Source organism: Ranitomeya variabilis, chromosome 1 (genome assembly GCF_051348905.1).
Source record: "Ranitomeya variabilis isolate aRanVar5 chromosome 1, aRanVar5.hap1, whole genome shotgun sequence".
Taxonomy (NCBI): Eukaryota; Metazoa; Chordata; class Amphibia; order Anura; family Dendrobatidae; genus Ranitomeya; species Ranitomeya variabilis.
The window spans coordinates 582,579,849-582,599,990 of NC_135232.1; the positions used below are offsets into that span (position 1 = coordinate 582,579,849).

General features: G+C 43.4%; 1 protein-coding gene across 7 annotated transcripts in view; it reads left to right on the forward strand.

Moving 5' to 3' along the window:
* The first annotated feature begins 1,779 nt into the window (after positions 1–1,779).
* The window catches only part of HORMAD1 (HORMA domain containing 1), an 85,078-nt gene continuing 66,715 nt past the window's right edge, over positions 1,780–20,142 (forward strand). The window contains exons 1-9 of one of the 7 annotated variants that reach the window (XM_077257727.1): positions 1,780–1,989; positions 4,679–4,734; positions 4,966–5,110; positions 5,960–6,023; positions 7,877–7,913; positions 8,340–8,360; positions 8,779–8,805; positions 14,952–15,019; positions 15,641–15,786. In XM_077257727.1, the coding sequence (XP_077113842.1) occupies positions 4,702–4,734; positions 4,966–5,110; positions 5,960–6,023; positions 7,877–7,913; positions 8,340–8,360; positions 8,779–8,805; positions 14,952–15,019; positions 15,641–15,786 (541 nt within the window). In that variant the 5' untranslated portion in view covers positions 1,780–1,989; positions 4,679–4,701. The other 6 variants (XM_077257720.1, XM_077257695.1, XM_077257687.1 and 3 more) reach the window with 6 other exon arrangements.

Sequence of the window (20,142 nt, forward strand, 5' to 3'; positions counted from 1 at the left end):
ATCTCTTCTTCCCACAACCGCATCCATGACTTCTCCCGTGCTTCCCCCATACTCTGGAACTCTCTACCACAACACATCAGACTCTCAACTACCATAGAAACCTTCAAAAAGAACCTGAAGACTCACCTCTTCCGACAAGCCTACAGTGATCCGCAACCTACTGAACCGCCGCACAACCAGCTCTATCCTCTCCTAGTATATCCTCACCCATCCCCTGCTGTGAGCCCTCGCGGGCAGAGTCCTCCCTCCTTATGTACCTGTGTACCTTGTTTTTTGCTCATGTTGAATTGAATTGTCTATATTTGCCCCCTTTTCACATGTAAAGCGCCATGGAATAAATGGCGCTATAAAAATGTATAATAATAAAGTCTCTTTATAAGGTCACAAGTTTAGCTTGTCTGTTTCCTACATATATTTAAAGGAAACCTGCCAGTGGAAACATATTTTGAAAAGACATCTGGGAACTATAGACCGATAGGGAGAGATTGGACTAGACCAGCGCGGCTCCTGGCTGGCTATTCCCTGCCCCGCTGCAGTTGACTGGCAGGTTTCCACAATATGCGTACACAGGGACTAAACCTTTTCGGCCCAATTCCCACTGAATTTTGACACGCACAAGGGTGTCCTGTCTAAATTCCTTTTTTGGAAACCCCATCATAACCGTAGAGGGAAGAGACACAAACTTTATTTGTACCTTTTTGGGGTGTAACTAGTGCAGTCGCCCATGGGCCCTGAAGTCTTAGGGAACCCCAAAAGGTGCCATACTATTAAAGACCCATGATAGTTAGGAGCCCAAGTTAGGATAGTTGAAGGTTGCAGCTCGAGACCCACAAGATTCAAGTTACGCCGCTACTTATGTCTGTTTGAAAGATGCACACTGTCAGAAAAAAAGTACAAGCGGAGTCCATTTGTGTCACTGCACTTTATGACTGTGTCAGAGGTCAAGTCTGAAACCTTTTGGGGGGTATTTGGATGGAGCAGCCAATGCGAGGGTCAAAATGCAGTGTGAATGGGGCCCATCACAAGAAATCTACCAATTCTTCCTTTTTTCCAGTAACTTGCCTGACAGGGACATAAATAAAAATCTTGGGACAACCCACTATAGTCAAATTCGGCACCTCCATCTAGCAACCAATCGGGGTGAAATCCTGTCTGAATCTCTTTATTTTCAGGGGGATTCAGACCAATCACTGAGGGTAAAGAGTGTTAAATGGCCTTCAGAAAGATGGTTTGGGGACATTTGGTGCTCATTCATTCTGGTGCGTGTCTGAGGTGTGGTGTGGAGAGCATTGTGTAAAAAGGCTGCATTAAGATAAAGTGGTGTCCTCATCAGTGTTCTCCTTTTACTATGAAGCGTTACAATCTTTGTGCGCTTTCCTGAAAAAAAGTCATATAATTTACTATGGGTGCTGTATATGTGTATAAATTATATCCAGATTTTTTATTATTATTTACAACAAAGATGCTTCCAAGACAAGCTACTTCCACTCCAGTCTGGCTTAAAATTTTATCAGCAATGCTTAATTAAAGATCAAACGTAAAGTTTTATCAGCAATACTTAAAGATCAAACGATATATGTATGTTACAGCCGAAAAGGAAAAAAAACAACTATTTCCACTCTGACAGGACTCCATCTTGCGAGCTACACTACAACACAGCCAGCACCACGTGACCTTGCCTCATAGCAGCAGCTGTTTACCCGCCTTGTGAGAACCAGCATCACGTGAGCTGCTCTGTGGCGCGGTCTCACAGCACTACTGTGGCAACCTCTGCTTCCCGCCTTGTGAGAAGAAGCAGCGGCGTCACGTGACCTGCTCTGCGGCGCGACTTCGGCTTCCTGCTTTGTGAGAAGACGTGCGGCGTCACGTGACCTGCTCTGTGGCTGGTCCGCTTCGTCTTGTAAGAAGCTGCGTCACCTGACGTCACCCGTCTTTGCTGACAACGACGCTCCCCTCACACACAGCCTCTTTCTGTCGCCATTTTGAATCCAGTTAAGTAGAGTGTAAACTGCGCCATCGCCGTGCATAGGACCTCCCTGACTGGAGTTCTATACTCTAGGAAGAGTCAGCTGCCTGTTTCTGAGGTGGACAGATTATTTTACACTGAATACACTAGAAATAAAAGTGATTTTCAAAGTGTTTTTTTTTCTTTACAAGTAATAATTTACGTTGTTATTACCATGAATACAAGCATGAGGAAAAATAAGGGGCTCCATTGCATCTGCTGAAGGAAGCCCCTCTTGGACCCATTTGAAGGACACAATCGTAGCACTAAAGTGTCACTAAAGTGTCGCAGTGCGCACCAGCCGCCATATTGTTTGAAACACTTGTGAGGGATGTGCATCAGTTGCAAAAATTCTAACCACTGCCCGGCGATTATTCTGTCTTGCACTTTCGTTTTTGATCCCTGTTTTCCCAAGAGCCTTTTTTCCGTCCTTGTAAGTCTCTTTTTTTCCTGGACGTTGAATGACAACATTAATTTTACCATATAATGAACTGAGAAATGGTAAGAAAATTCGACTTGTGGTATAATGGTGAAAAAAGCACAAACCCACAATTTTTTATTTATTTTTTTACCCGCTCATTGCCTAGAAACATGATTATCCAGGACGTTATGATTACGCCGATACCTAATTTATACATTTTTATATATATTGTAAGAATTAAAACACATTTGTAAAAAATATGTAAAATTTTTGTGTCACCATTTTCCGAGAGCCATAACTTTTTTATTTTTCTGTTGATGGAGCTTTTTTGGTTTATTTATTAAATGTAACTTTTTTTGTCTCCCTAATAAAAAATAAGTATACAGTACAAGTAATTGGTTGAACCATATACCACGTACCACAATTGCAGTAAATTTAATAGTCAAAATAATGATCACCAAGATGGCGGCAAGCCCTTCGGAAAGGCCACCAGCTGCCATTGTGACACATCAGCCTTGGAAATTATACATGCATGCTGCAGAAAATCTGAATGAAATCTGCAATCGGTGCATTTAGCCAAAACACCTTCCTACAGGAACGTTTTTAATGCGGAGATTCTGCGGTGATATTGGATATCATTGAGAAGAAACCAGATATTTCACCCCTTGAATCTCACCCACATCCATGATCTAAACCCACAGCTCTTTTTTTTTTACATTGTGATAATTTTTTTAACATTTTGTTAAAATCTCGCACACTGGAAAACGCGTTGGCTTTCAAGCAGATGAATACGCTACATTATCGTTAGGTGAGAACATTGCCGATTTTCTCAACTTTCATTTGCAATTACAATATTGGAATGAAGAATTGATTTTTCCCTCAGAGAACTTTTCACAACAAATCCTAAAAGGGTGAAAAGAAAAATCGGCCCAGTGGGTCAATTTGGGCTTGATATAAAATTTTGCAGGACAGTAATTAGATTCGTTGTAATTGAGGTCCGTTGTGGATTTCCCATCTGTAAATTTGCATGAACAACCTTCATAATACAGTATTTTCAATTTCTATTTGGCAGCGTGAAATGCGTCAGAAAATATTTATTTTTATGACCATGCTCTTTCCAACTTGCCAGGCCCCATCTATGTCCATTGAATGGGTTTTTGGTACCTGGGCAAAGAAAACAATATCGGATTCCCTGCTTTCTTGGGACTTTGTACCCTCTTCCCAAAGTTTTCTCTCATTTTTCCTGGAGAGTTGACATGTATGCATTGCATGTGCATTATACTATGCTGAATTGTAAAACATGTCCTGTACTTTCATATAGAGCCAGGCACATCATAGATTTGTGATGGCTGTGTTCAGATGATGAGTTTCTGAAGGATTTTCCGGAAACCCGATAATATTGCTCTGTCCGCATTTTAAAAAACATGAGATAAAAAACGCAACATGTGAAAAAGGCATAACATCCCTTTCTTCATTGCGGTATACAGGAGCCATGGTTGGCAGCAGCATACACCCATGGTTCCTGTGTTTCTCAATGTTCTCAATGAAGCCCCTGAGAAATGCTGTTTTTCTTCACAGTTGTGCTGGATTTGCTGACAATTTTTCGTGGTTCATTGTGAATCTTCACAGTAAAATCTATGGTGTAAATCTGGAGATTTCATAAGTTCCTCCGCTGACTTGTGAGCACAACCTTGACCGGACCGTGATTTACAAACTGGTCACAGTTCTCCCAACCCAAACTCATCAGCCTCATCTATGCCTATGAGCCTATCAATTTCAGGTTGGGGGACCAAAAGGTCGGTCTGTGCTTGGACTGTGTTTCACAGACGTCTGAATGAGATTTTAATGCTATATGCGCACATTGAATAAAGGGATGCAGAAATTTCTGCACCATTTCTGCATCTCTTGGCGGGAAAAACGCAGCTGCAAAAAAGTGTTTTTGTTACGCGTTTTTGTCCTGCATTTTTTTTTATTGATTTGAGTGAGGTCAATGCTTAAAAACGCTGTCAAAAAGGCACAGAGAATTGACATCCTGCAGATTATTTTCTTCATCAAATATGCAAGTCAAAAATACTCAATGTTTGCATGACATGTCAGGTTTCTCATTCACATTGCTGGCATCTGGATTGCTTTAGGTTTTGCTAGCAAATCTGCATGGCAAAAACGCACCAAATCTGCAACGTGTGTACAAGCTCTAATGTAGTATTTGGGTCTGTAAATTGCCAGCAGCTCTAATAATCTGGGTTTCATTTCAGGTTGTGGACAATAATTGACGATGGCGACTGCTCAGATGCAGCGAAGCTCTGTGGTAAGTCACATTTTCCTGCCACATGTACTGGTGTCTTCATAACCTTTTGTTTCTGTAACTGTAATCTATCCCATAGCTTATATGGGCTGTCACATAATTATTTATAACGGGAAATCATAGTTTTTAAGGTTGAAGGTAGACAAGTCCATTGAGTTCAACCCATACCCTCTCACATCTACCTCTGTAAAATTATTCTAGCTGCACAAAGTCATCTTCATCTTTTGTCTTCAGAGTACAGTGACATTACCAAACCGCGTCGCTACAGAGCAGCAGTCCATGGTTCTTGTGAAGAGGTTGCTTGCTGTCTCCGTGTCATGTATCACCTACCTGAGGGGCTTATTCCCTGAATATGCATATGGGACAAGATACCTTGAAGGTAAGATCCCTTAAAATGGGTATACAGGGTGGGCCATTTATATGGATACACCTAAATAAAATGGGAATGGTTGGTGATATCAACTTCCTGTTTGTGGTACATTAGTATATGGGAGGGGGGAAACTTTTCAAGATGGGTGGTGACCACGGCAGCCATTTTGAAGTCGGCCATTTTGGATCCAACTTTATTTTTTTCAATGGGAAGAAGGTCATGTGACACATCAAACTTATTGAGAATTTCACAAGAAAAACAATGGTGCTCTTGGTTTTAACGTAACTTTATTCTTTCATGAGTTATTTACAAGTTTCTGACCACTTATAAAATGTGTTCAAAGTGCTGCCCATTGTGTTGGATTGTCAATGCAACCCTCTTCTCCCACTCTTGACACACTGATAGCAACAACACAGAAGAAATGCGAGCACAGGCTTCCAGTATCCGTTGTTTCAGATGCTGCACATCTCGTATCTTCACAGCATAGGCAATTGCCTTCAGATGACCCCAAAGATAAAAGTCTAAGGGGGTCAGATCGGGAGACCTTGGTGGCCATTCAACTGGCCCACGACGACCAATCCACTTTCCAGGAAACTGTTCATGTAGGAATGCTCGGACCTGACACCCAAGATGGTGCACCACCACATTATGGGTGTCAGATCCAAAATGGCCGCCATGGTCACCACCCATCTTGAAAAGTTTTCTCCCTCCCATATACTAATGTGCCACAAACAGGAAGTTGATATCACCAACCATTCCCATTTTTTTAGGTGTATCCATATAAATAGCCCACCCTGTATATTACCTGATTTTGCAGTGTGGAAGTCCTCTCTGATGATTTTTCTTCTGCTCTTCCAGACATATGTGTGAAGATCTTGAGGGAAGATAAAAGCTGCCCTGGCTCCACTCAGCTTGTGAAATGGTGAGATACACAAGAAACAGGATTTCAGAACTTAAAAGCAAACAAAAACATAGTGGTTTTCATTTTATTCAATATTTTCCCCCTAATAGATGTAGTAAACACCTAATAAAATAGATTTAAAAAAAATCTTGGAACCCTACATATATAGAATTATTTTGATGATATTTTTAGAGTCAGTCTTTTTAATTGAAAATTGCTCTCCAGAAATCAACATTAAAATAATACCAGTCTCCGTGATGCCTGGTAAAGAAAAGAACATGTTTTTAACATTTCGGGTCAGAATGGGTCTTACTTTCTTAATTAATGCACTAAATATCAATTTTGTCATCTTTTGCAACTTCATTTAATGAATGAACCATTCAGACAAGACAAGCCAAAGATGAACTTGACAGAAAGACATTGCTTAATATGCACCTAAAAAATTCCCGAACCTCACAGGCAAGGCCCTTGTTCTGACCCTCACATACAAAACCCTGTCCCGACCCTCACAGACAAGGGCCTGTTCTGACCCTCACAGACAAGGTCCCTGTCCCTACCCGCACAAACAAGGCCTCTGTCCCAACCCTCACAGACAAGGCCTCTGTCCTAACCCTCACAGATAAGGCCTCTGTCCTGACCCTCACAGACAAGGCCTCTGTCCTGACCCTCACATACAAGTGCCTGTTCTGACCCTCACAGACAATGTCCCCGCCCCGACCCTCACCGACAAGGCCCTCATCCCGACCCTCAAAGACAAGACCTCTGTCCTAACCCTCACAGACAAGGTCCCCATCTCGACCCTCACCCGCAATGCCCCCATCCCGACCCTCACAGACAAGGGCCTTTTCTGACCTTCACAGACAAGGTCCCCGTTCCGACGCTCACAGACAAGGCCTCTGTCCCGACCCTCACAGACAAGACCGACGTCCAGACTCTCACAGACAAGGCCCCTGCCCAGTCCCCACACACTAGTGATGGGCAATCCAGCTCTTTTTGGTGATCTGGATCACTTGGTTCTTCTCACCAAGAAGATCCAGTTCTTTTGGATCTCAAAAGGTCTCCTATTAAATAGGTAACACACATTTAAGATGAAATGAATGCAGCTGAAACCCCGCATACCTGCTGCCAGCCATTGAAATCCCTGGGTGGACAAGGTTTTGGCTGCTGAAAACCATCATTTTACCCCCAGTGAGGGTCATTCAGAGACTTTTGGTGGCTACCATCATTTGCAGCAGGGAGTAGGCGATTTATAAACGACTCATGGCTTCCACATGCAAGTCTCCTGACCCAAGCAGACAGGGCCTCTGACCCGTCCTCGGTTGAGAAGGCCTCCGTCCCCAAGGCCCCTATCACAGCCTCAGTGGACAAGGCCCCCAGTCCTTAATTTGACCCTGACAGACAGTGTACCAGGTGCTAATTGTATAAGGCCCATGTCCTGGCCCTGACAGACATAGCCCCTGCAGAGAAAGCCCCAGGCCAAAATTGATGTCCTTTAGCTTAATACATTATCATACCTATTGCATAGTCTGTTAAAATGCATCAGATGGGGCTGACAATCTTTGGGGTTTTTTTAACGTAGATTGATCCATTGGAAGACCCCAAGCGCGTCATATCAGCAAAGGATGCGATAGGGGGCTCTCCTGCATTCAACAAATTCTGCTCTGGCAAACTCAATGTGACCATGTATTAGGCTATGTTTTACAGATGCGCGGCGTTTCCCACCCTGTGCCTATATACTTCTGCAATGTGAACACTGCCTTGCTTTCTTTGTAATACTCAATTTCATCCCTAGCAGCTGCATGAAGCTTATAAGGCCAGACTTGAGTAACTGTAATGCTACACGCATTTTTGTTAAATTTCACTTTTTGTTGCAGGATGCTGGGGTGTTACGATGCCTTACAGAAAAAGTATGTAAGTATTGATATCAGTATAGGAAACAAATCAGAAATATGACAAGCTCTGCCCTCTCCATGGCGATTGGTAGAACACAATCACCTAAGAAGGGGCAATCGCACCTGAACCCTGGAGCCTAGGGGCCCATATGAGCAGACTATTACTGGTAAAGATGTGCCATGGTTGGGGCCCTTGCTAGATATTTTGCAACAAGTTGTGCTACTGGATCACAACAGGTGCATACTGTACATTGGTGGGGCACTCTTTACGCATTAGGAAGATGAGTCTTATGGATGTCTTCCCAGGCTTCAGAACTTAAAGCGTTACCGGCCATGCTGGCTGGGCTACTAGAACATACTGTACATGTATGACTTTCTAATGTAGTAATATAGTATAGTAATACAATTTAGTAACATATCATTCTGATCTTATTGCTTTGTACAGCTAAGAATGGTGGTATTGGCAGTAAGTATTGCAACTTGTTTTTGTTTTGCTTGTTTTTTTGCCTCAGAATTGCCATTTTATACTAGAACCAGTAACCTAAGGGTTAAATCAAGGGTGGACAAGCCCTGAATATAATAATGTAACATGTAGAGGTGACACTATTTTTTTTTTGCTTCTGTTATACCTTGGTATTGTGTGGAATAAAGCCAAATTGCATTTTTGATGTAGCCCTAAAAAAATAATAATATTTATAAAAATTGTGTGTATGGAAATACTGTATATGTATAAGGTACAGATCTGATGACAGATGAAGAGGGCATACTACTACTACTACCCACACTTGTTCTGGTTTATTGCACCTGTTTATGATTTTTCATGGTTTTCTGAAATGTTTTGCAGTCAGCAGTACTAAAATGTGCGTTTTTATTGCATTTTTCAGCTATATACTAACATTGAAGATCCTCAGGTGGGTATTGTCAGCACTTACCATACAGCTTTGTCTCCGCTTCTCCAATGTGTAAAGACGTGCAGAACAATGGAAAAGATTCATTGAAATGCACTGGATCTCCCTGACTTCACTTAAAGAAGAATCCTCATTAAAATTCCTCTTAATAACTATGCACTGATGTGTAAGTGCACTACTTTGATTGACGTCTTCTCCCGTTTCCAGCCACGCTCCAGTCTCCTTCTGAACCATGTGACTGCTATTAGTTGGCTCACACAGTACCTCCTGTGCAGAGAGGCAGCTGCATCCCTAATGTAAGTCTATGAGCCTCAGTACGAAGCTCCATAGACTCATATTTAAGAGGCTAACAATGATGGCCTGTCCTTAGGACAGGTCATAAATGTCTGATCAGTGGGACACCTCTACCACTCAGCAGTTCCCGGTATCTGCACAACTCCTCCTACTGTGTAGTGGTTGTAGCAGGGTACTGCACATCCACCCTTCAAATCAATACAGAGCAGATGTGCAGTAACCAGTTGTGGTCACCATGCTGTTGACGGAGCTCTGCTGAGAAGTTCCAACCATTGCCAACATCGGGAGCAGCTGATTGGTGGAGGTGCCACACCGATCTGACATTGGTGACCTATCCTAAGGACAGGCCATCATTTCTAAAGTCTTGGACAGGCGCTTTAAAAAAGCTGCTCCTGGATGATACGCAAACCCCCGTGTTTCCAGGTAGCGTGGGCCAAAAGAGGAATGGAGAAAGAGAATTGTAATGCACTTACACTTCATCACATAGGTAAAAAATAAGCAAAACGTTGTGCCCCCAAAATGGTGCCAATGAGAACATTTCGGATACAAAAATAAAAAAAATATATATTTTTTTGGAATGGTGTACACACCAACAGCCATAGTATATGATTGGCAGGTTTTCCAGCAGTGGGACTTTCACACTGTCCACGATCCCTGATGGAGGGAGCACTGAAATAAAGAATTGTCAAAGGCTTTGTATTAGGGTGCAGTAAGACGGCCGAATAACACGGACGACTATCACATCGCACTGATCGGACTGACTGGCGGCTCTCCTGACCCTAGTATGGCAGCTACATAGGAGTACATGAATCTGTCAGACTCGGATCAGGAGAGCTTCTGGCCAGTCCGAGCATTGCGATGCGATAGTCGTCCGTGTTATATGACCGTCTCACCCAGTGTACCCAGGCATGTGCAGGGGCCCTGAGCAGGCAGGGAGGGCCCACTTGCCGTCGGGGATACCAGTGCACTATGGGGGCCCGTTGCCAGCGCCTGCGAGTGGGCCCCACCCCGCTTGCCCAGGGCCCAAGTGCTTGCAATATTTACCTCTCCTGTTCCTCCACAACTTCGGTGTCTTCTGACTCTGATGTTTCAGATCAGAGGGCACAATTACGTCACTACACCGCGCTTTCTGCTCTGAACAGTCACAGTACAGAGAGCCTAAAGACGGCGACGTTGAGGAGTCCAGACCCGCGGCCAGCGAAGAGAGGTGAGTATTTCATTTTTTTTTTTTTTAATGTTTGGATCAGTATATGGGGCCCATTCTTTATGGAGCATTATACTGGGCCCATCATATACTGTATGGAGCATTATATGGGTCTCATTATATATGGAGCAATATATGGTGCCCATCATATACTGTATGGAGCATTACAGTGGGGCAAAAAAGTATTTAGTCAGTCAGCAATAGTGCAAGTTCCACCACTTAAAAAGATGAGAGGCTTCTGTAATTTACATCATAGGTAGACCTCAACTATGGGAGACAAACTGAGAAAACAAAATCCTGAAAATCACATTGTCTGTTTTTTTTATCATTTTATTTGCATATTATGGTGGAAAATAAGTATTTGGTCAGAAACAAACAATCAAGATTTCTGGCTCTCACAGACCTGTAACTTCTTCTTTAAGAGTCTCCTCTTTCCTCCTCTCATTACCTGTAGTAATGGCACCTGTTTAAACTTGTTATCAGTATAAAAAGACACCTGTGCACACCCTCAAACAGTCTGACTCCAAACTCCACTATGGTGAAGACCAAAGAGCTGTCAAAGGACACCAGAAACAAAATTGTAGCCCTGCACCAGGCTGGGAAGACTGAATCTGCAATAGCCAACCAGCTTGGAGTGAAGAAATCAACAGTGGGAGCAATAATTAGAAAATGGAAGACATACAAGACCACTGATAATCTCCCTCGATCTGGGGCTCCACGCAAAATCCCACCCCGTGGGGTCAGAATGATCACAAGAACGGTGAGCAAAAATCCCAGAACCACGCGGGGGGACCTAGTGAATGAACTGCAGAGAGCTGGGACCAATGTAACAAGGCCTACCATAAGTAACACACTACGCCACCATGGACTCAGATCCTGCAGTGCCAGACGTGTCCCACTGCTTAAGCCAGTACATGTCCGGGCCCGTCTGAAGTTTGCTAGAGAGCATTTGGATGATCCAGAGGAGTTTTGGGAGAATGTCCTATGGTCTGATGAAACCAAACTGGAACTGTTTGGTAGAAACACAACTTGTCGTGTTTGGAGGAAAAAGAATACTGAGTTGCATCCATCAAACACCATACCTACTGTAAAGCATGGTGGTGGAAACATCATGCTTTGGGGCTGTTTCTCTGCAAAGGGGCCAGGTCGACTGATCCGGGTACATGAAAGAATGAATGGGGCCATGTATCGTGAGATTTTGAGTGCAAACCTCCTTCCATCAGCAAGGGCATTGAAGATGAAACGTGGCTGGGTCTTTCAACATGACAATGATCCAAAGCACACCGCCAGGGCAACGAAGGAGTGGCTTCGTAAGAAGCATTTCAAGGTCCTGGAGTGGCCTAGCCAGTCTCCAGATCTCAACCCTATAGAAATCCTTTGGAGGGAGTTGAAAGTCCGTGTTGCCAAGTGAAAAGCCAAAAACATCACTGCTCTAGAGGAGATCTGCATGGAGGAATGGGCCAACATACCAACAACAGTGTGTGGCAACCTTGTGAAGACTTACAGAAAACGTTTGACCTCTGTCATTGCCAACAAAGGATATATTACAAAGTATTGAGATGAAATTTTGTTTCTGACCAAATACTTATTTTCCACCATAATATGCAAATAAAATGATAAAAAAACAGACAATGTGATTTTCTGGATTTTTTTTTCTCAGTTTGTCTCCCATAGTTGAGGTCTACCTATGATGTAAATTACAGACGCCTCTCATCTTTTTAAGTGGTGGAACTTGCACTATTGCTGACTGACTAAATACTTTTTTGCCCCACTGTATATGTAGTCCATTATGTGTGGAGCATTATATATGGGGCCCATCATATACTGTATGGAGCATTACATGAGTCCCATTATGTATGGATCATTATATGGGGCCCATTATGTATGGAGCAATACATGGGGCTCATTATTCTGTATAGAGCATTATGTGGTGTCCATAACACTGTATGGAGCAATATAAGGGGCTCATTATTCTGCATGGAACTTTATGAGGTGCCTATAATACTGTATGGAGCAATATATGGTGCTCCTACTGTATGGAGCTCTGTATGGTGCCCATAATACTGTATGTTACAAAATATGGGGCTCATTATCCTGTATGGAGCAATATGTGGTGTCCATAATACTGTATGAAGCAGTATATAGGGCTCATTATTTTGTATGGAGCTCTATATGATGCCCATAATACTGTATGGAACAATTTATGGGGCTCACTATTCTGTTTGGAGCAATATGTGGTGCCCATAACACTGTATGGAGCAATACATGGGGCTTATTATACTGTATGGAGCTCTATGTGGAGTCCATAATACTGGATGGAATAATATATGGGGCTCATTATTCTGTATTGAGCATTATGTTGTGCCCATAATACTGTATGAAGCAATATATGGTTCTTGTTATTCTACATTGAGCACTATGTGGTGCCCATAATGCTGTAAAAAACTATCTGGTGCCCATAATCATGTATGGAGCACTATGTGGTGCCCATAATACTGTATGGAGGACTGTGGTGCCCATAATACTGTATGAAGCAATATGTGGTGTCCATAATACTGTATGGAGCAATATATGGGGCTCATTATAGTGTATGGAGCACTGTGTGGTGCCCATAATACTGTATGGAGAAATATATGGGGCTTATTGTCCTGTATGGAGCAATATGTGGTGTCCATAATACTATATGAAGCAATATATAGAGCTCATTATTTTGAATGGAGCTCCATTTTGTTCCCATAATACTGTATGGAGCATTGTATTGGGCTCATTATACTGTACGGAGCACTATGTTGTGCCCATAATACTGTATGGAGGACTATATGGTGCCCATAATACTGTATGGAGCAATATATGGGGCTCATTATTCTGTTTGGAGTAATATGTGGTGTCCATAATACTGTATGAAGCAATATATAGAGCTCATTATTTTGAATGGAGCTCTATTTTGTGCCCATAATACTGTATGAAGTAATATATAGAGCTCATTATTTTGATTGGAGCTCTATTTTGTGCCCATAATACTGTATGGAGCAATATATGGGGCTCATTATAGTGTATGGAGCACTGTGTGGTCCCCATAATACTGTATGGAGAAATATATGGGGCTTATTATTCTGTATGGAGCACTATGTGGTGCTAATAAAACTGTATGGAGCACTATATGGGGCTCATTGTATGAAGCACTATGTGGTGCCCATAATACTGTATGGAGCACTATGTGGTACCCATAATACTGTACGGAGCAATATATGAGTCTCATTATTTTGTATGGAGAACTATGTGGTGCCCATAATACTGTATGGAGGTTTATGTGGTGCCCATAACACTGTATGGAGCAGTATATGGTGCTCATTATTCTGTGTTGAGCACTATATGGTGCCCATAATACCGTATGGAGCACTATGGTGATCATAATACTGTATGGAGCAATATATGGGGCTCATTATAATGTATGGAGCTCTATGTGGTGTCCATAATACTGTATGGAGCAATATAATAGGGTGCTCATTATTCTGTATGGAGCAATATGTGTTGCCCATAATACTGTATAGAGGACTATGTGGTGCCCATAATGCTGTATGGAGCATTGTATTGGACCCGTTATACTGTATGGAGCACTAAGTGGTGCCCATAATATTGTATGGAGCAATATATGGGGCTCATTATTCTGTATGGGGCAATATGGTGCCCATAATACTGTATGGAGTAATATATGGGGCTCATTATAGTGTATGGAGCACTATGTGGTACCCATAATACTGTATGGAGCAATATATGGGGCTCATTATTCTGTATGGAGCACTATGTGGTGCCCATAATACTGTATGGAGGACTATGTGGTGTCCATAATACTATATGGAGCAATGTATGGGGCTCATTATTCTGTATGGAGCACTATGTGGTACCCATAATACTGTATGGAGCAATATATGGGGCTGATTATTCTGTGTGGAGCACTATGTGGTACCCATAATACTGTATGGAGCAATATATGGGGCTCATTATTCTGTATGGAGCATTATGTGGTGCCCATAATACTGTATGGAGGACTATGTGGTGCCCATAATACTGTATGGAGCAATGTATGGGGCTCATTATTCTGTGTGGAGCACTATGTGGTACCCATAATACTGTATGGAGCAATATATGGGGCTTATTATTCTTTATGGAGCACTATGTGGTGCCTATAATACTGTATGGAGCAATATATGGGGCACATTATTCTGCATGGAGCACTATGTGGTGCCTATAATACTGTATGGAGGACTATACTGTCTGGTTTCTGAGCTATTGTAGAATTTACAATAGATATCACTCAGGTTTTGTAAGAAGTAACTGAAATCTTTGGCATTGTACTATACCTACAGTATATTTCTCTGCCGTATCTGTGCATCATGAATCGTGGTAAGTGTTAAAGGGGCCCACTGAGACTCTTTTTCCCGGCGCCCACGAAAACCTGGAGCTGGCCCTGGTCTCACTACCTCCTAACATAGATAAAGCAGTCGCAATTTTGTTCTTTTTTTATGTTTGCTGCAAAACAGCAAAATGACTGCTACTGTATGTCTGAAAAAACACTAATTAATGTGACTTGGAAGGTAAAATGATAAAATGAAGACAGTGTTCATTAATTGTGTATTTCTGTGTGTTTTAGACTATTACAGAGTGCTACCAGTTCAAGTTTAAGTACACCTCTAGCGGGCCCGTCATGGACTTCACTAGGTACGGCTTTTCTAATGCTGATATTGTTTTTTAGACACAACATGCTGTCTGTTTGCTAATAGTTTTCCACACGGATCGATTATATGTTCGTCTGAATGAGGCGACTCGCGATACAGTTTCATGTCACCTGGGGGTTTATGCCTAGCAGCTATGTGGGGTTTTGGGCTAATAATAAGGGGACCACAGGAGTGGTTAGATGTGTCAAGGACCCCAGGTCCAGGCACATGATATGGAAATGGCTTAGATCCTCAGGAGACAGCAAGGGAAATGGACAGTAGGGGTTTAAGTAAGAAGAGTGCTTACATTTTTTATTTTTTTTCTAAAGATGCTTTTTTTGGGAAATGTGTTGTTGTACACACTATGGATTACCAATGGGAATTTTTTTGTATTTCACTAATAGTCTTCAAATGTTATGCTACATTTTTACACGACTTTACATTCACTCTCCAAAAACAGAGCTGGAAGTCCGCAGCAGCCTGATACGTGCATATGAGGCTCCCGGACAACACGTGTTGGATGTGACTTTGCTATAAATTTGCAATTTTTTTTTACATCTGTCATGCATTTTACATGTAATAAACCTGGCTGCTCTGTGACTCCTATCATCCTTTTTACCCACAGCAACAAAGGAAGCATTGTTTCTCCTTGCACAGATATAAAGAAGTCCAGTATCTTGCTGGTCCGCAAGCTGTACATATTGATGCAGAATTTGGGTCCTCTGCCAAATGACGTCTGTCTGACCATGAAGCTATTTTATTACGACGAAGGTAAATGTTAGTAATGAATTAAGTTCACATGGGGACAAAAGTCTCTGATACTGATGTAAAATACTGACCAAATACTAATAGTGTGACTGCAGTCTAATTTTTAAGGGTCTTTTATATATTTTAGTGATCAAAAGTTTTAACTTTGTAGCAAAGAAAACTTACCTTATGTCTCAATTTTCTGAGACCCATAACTTTTTAAATTATTAATGGAGCTTCACAAGGGCTTGTTTTTGTGCGCTGAGCTGTCATTTTTATTGATACCATTTTGACGTACATGCAACTATTTTATCTCTTTTTATTGTATTTTTGTGGGGAGATCTGTGACCAATATAAAAGTCATTCTTGTATTTCAAGATATATAACAAAGATAGATATTTATACAGTATATACAGTACAGACCAAAAGTTTGGACACACCTCATATAAAGATATTTCTGTATTTTCATGACTATGAAAATTGTACATTCACACTGAAGGCATCAAAACTATGAATTAACACATGTGGAATTATATACTTAATAAAAAAGTGTCTTATATTCTAGGTTCTTCAAAGTAGCCACCTTTTGCTTTGATAACTGCTTTGCACACTCTTGGCATTCTCTTGATGAGCTTCAAAAAGTAGTCACCGGGAATGGTTTTCACTTCACAGGTGTGCCCTGTCAGGTTTAATAAGTGGGATTTCTTGCCTTATAAATGGTGTTGGGACCATCAGTTGTGTTGTGCAGAAGTCTGGTGGATACACAGCTGATAGTCCTACTGAATAGACTATTAGAATTTGTATTATGGCAAGAAAAAAGCAGCTAAGTAAAGAAAAACGAGTGGCCATCATTACTTTAAGAAATAAAGGTTAGTCAGTCTGAAAAATTGGGAAAACTTTGAAAGTGTCCCCAAGTGCAGTGGCAAAAACCATCAAGCGCTACAAAAAAACTGGCTCACATGAGAACCGCCCCAGGAAAGGAAGACCAAGAGTCCCCTCTGCTTCTGAGGATAAGTTTATCCGAATGACCAGCCTCAGAAATTGCAGGTTAACAGTAGCTCAGATTAGAGACCAGGTTAATGCCCCACAGAATTCTAGCAGCAGACACATCTCTGCAACAACTGTTAAGAGGAGACTTTGTGCAGCAGGCCTTCATGGTAAAATAGCTGCTAGGAAACCACTGCTAAGGACAGGCAACAAGCTTTGTATCTAGAACCTTTGCTGAGACTGACGTAAACTCATCTGATTCTTTTTATACCAAAAGTACCATCGGTGTAACTAGAGGACTGTGGGCCAACTGCCCCCTTCTGTGCCTCCATCTTTGAATAATGCCCCTTCTGTGCCTCCATCTATGATTAATGCCCCCTTCTGTGCCTCTTTATTATAGTAAAGTTTCTGCTTCATGTCCCATTTGTTGCCATAAATCCCACCACCACCTAAATTTTTTCACTTGTTTGGGCTAAAGAACACAAGGAATGGATATTAGATCAGTGGAAATCTGTGCTTTGGTCTGATGAGTCCAAATTTGAGATCTTTGGTTCCAACCACCGGGTCTTTGTATGACGCAGAAAAGGTGAACAGATGGACTCTACGTGCCTGTTTCCCACCGTGAAGCATGGAGGAGGAGGTATGATGGTGTGGGGGTGCTTTGCTGGTGACACAGTTGGAGGTTTGTTCAAAATTGAAGGCATACTGAACCAGCATGGCTACCACAGCATCTTGCAGCGGCATGCTATTCCATCCGGTTTGCGTTTAGTTGGACCATCATTTATTTCTCAACAGGACAATGACCCCAAACACACCTCCAGGCTGTGTAAGGGCTATCTGACCAAGAAGGAGAGTGATGGGGTGCTACGCCAGATGACCTGGCCTCCACAGTCACCAGACCTGAACCCAATTGGGATGGTTTGGGGTCAGCTGGACCGCAGAGTGAAGGCAAAAGGGCCAACAAGTGCTAAGCATCTCTGGGAACTCCTTTAAGATTGTTGGAAGACCATTCCCAGTGACTACCTCTTGAAGCTCATCAAGAGAATGCCAAGAGTGTGCAAAGCAGTTATCAAAGCAAAAGGTGGCTACTTTGAAGAACCTAGAATATAAGACATAATTTCAGTTGTTTCACACTTTTTTGTTAGGTATATAATTCCACATGTGTTAATTCATAGTTTCTTTATCACTTCATTGGGGGACACAGAACAACCATGGGTATATGCTGCTGCTGCTAGGAGGCTGACACTATGCAAAAAAGGAAAAAAGGCGTGGCTCCTCCCTGGCAGTATACACCCACCGACAGGCACCAAGTACCTCAGTTTGTGCTTAGTGTCTGTAGGAGGCGGACCTGGATCTTCAGATCCGCTGCTAACCTTGATTCCTTTACAGGTTTTTGTTGTTTTTATTAATGTTTTGGCTTTTCTTTTTCAGATCACAGCATTCAGGGATTCAGGGTGCAATCTTCCACCCTGCCTCCCCAGGAGGGCGGCTGAGCGAGCAGTGTAGTGTTGTCCGCATCGCAGCTCTCAGACCGCCGGCAGGACATTATCCCCTGTCATCCTCCCAGGTGCTCCAGGGTTTTTATGGTGGCGGTCCTTGCCAAACAGTCCCCCTCACCCCTCTCCTCAGAGAAGGCTGAGAGGAAGACAGTGGTCACCAGCGGTGACCCTCCCCCTTGTCTTTGGGGTCGAGGCCGTCTTCTGGACGAAGGATTCCGTTTCCAGCGACCCCTCTCTCATCGGGCCCCTGGACGATCCTCTCTCCCTCTACCTGTGGAACCGGAACATGCAGGTACGAGCGCTTCAGCAGCCGCTCCCCCGCAACGCTTTTTTGGCCCCTCCCTCGGTATTATCCATACCACTGTAGGCCCCTTAGTCTTTTCTGTAGTATAGTGCTGCAGAATATCCTTATGTCCAACTCTTCTGGAGCTTTCCTTACCAAACCTACCATAACTCACTACGCCTGTGCTCCTTGTAAGATAAAGTGGTCAGTAGGCCAGTCGTCGCCTCTCTGCCAGTCCTGCAGTCCTCCTGCCATGTCTGCCTCGCAGGAAGCTTCTGACTCTCGGGATGGGGGTGCTCCCCCTCCCACTGAGTGGGCCGTTGCTATCTCGCAGTCGGTCTCTGATTTGACTAAGGTGTCTCAGTCCCTGGTCCAGGCGCTTGAACGTCTTCCACAGCTTCCTTCAGCCACCATTGCTCCGACCGTCTCCTATGGCGAGTCGGCCGCACCTGACCCTGAACCACAGGGAGACAAATCAGCCAGCCGCTCTAGAAAGAGGACTCTGTCTGGCTCTTCGTCTGGTTCTCCGGGTCCCTCTGCAGTGCTCAAATTGCTCTCCTCCTCCCAATTCCCCTCCTCGGAGGAGGACATTGGGTCTGATGTGGATTCCCAGTCCGGTTCTGACTCCGATTCAGACCAGACTTCTAGCATGCAGGCTGTCGTAGTCTTATTTCGGCTATCTCGCAAACCCTCAAACTAAAACAAGATGAGGTTTCCTCCCAGGATTCCTCTGTCTCCTTTAAGCGGGTGAAACGTCCCTCTCGCTCCTTTCCTACCCATGATGAGTTTGAGTCTACCCTGTCTAAACACTGGGAACATCCTGAAAAATGTTTTTCGGGTAGAAAACATCTGGACGTGCTCTATCCCTTTAGCGCCGATCTTCTCTCCAAGTGGGCTGAGTCTCCCAACGTCGATCCGCCGATCTCCCATTTTTCCTCCAAGAGGGTTCTCTCCTTACCGGACGGCGCATCGCTTAAGGACGCATCGGACAGACAAATTGAGGCTCTGGCCAAGTCAGCTTTCGAAGCAACGGGTGCTTCCCTCTGCCCCAGTTTTGCTACCACCTGGGTGGCTAAGGCCATCTCTGCCTGGGCCAAGATCCTCCATCGGGGCATTTTGGCTTCAGCCTCCCTTACCGAGCTGGCTGACCTCGCAGACCAGATTAACCACGCAGGGAAATACCTTCTCACTGCCTCTCTAGATGCAGCAGCCTGTTCAGCCAGAGCAAGTAGCAACATTATTGCTATTCGCCGCTTTCTTTGGCTCAAAGCATGGAATGCAGATGCTATTTCCAAAAAGTCTCTCACTAACTTGGTGTTTCAAGGTTCCAGGCTTTTTGGTGCTCGTCTGGATCAAATTATCTCAGACGCGACTGGGGGCAAGAGTACCTCTCTCCCCCAATCCAAGCCAAAGCGCTTCTTTAACCCAAAAAGGTCCTCGAACATTTTGCCCCTTTCGTCCATTTGCAGCCTTCCCAGGTCTTCTGGACCTCGTTCCAACAGATACCGTTCCAAGTGACGGGTCGCCCCCACCTGGGAGACTTTCCAGGGTGGGAGGCAGGCTTCTTCTCTTCAAAGACACCTGGCTGTCAATGATCAGCGATGCCTGGGT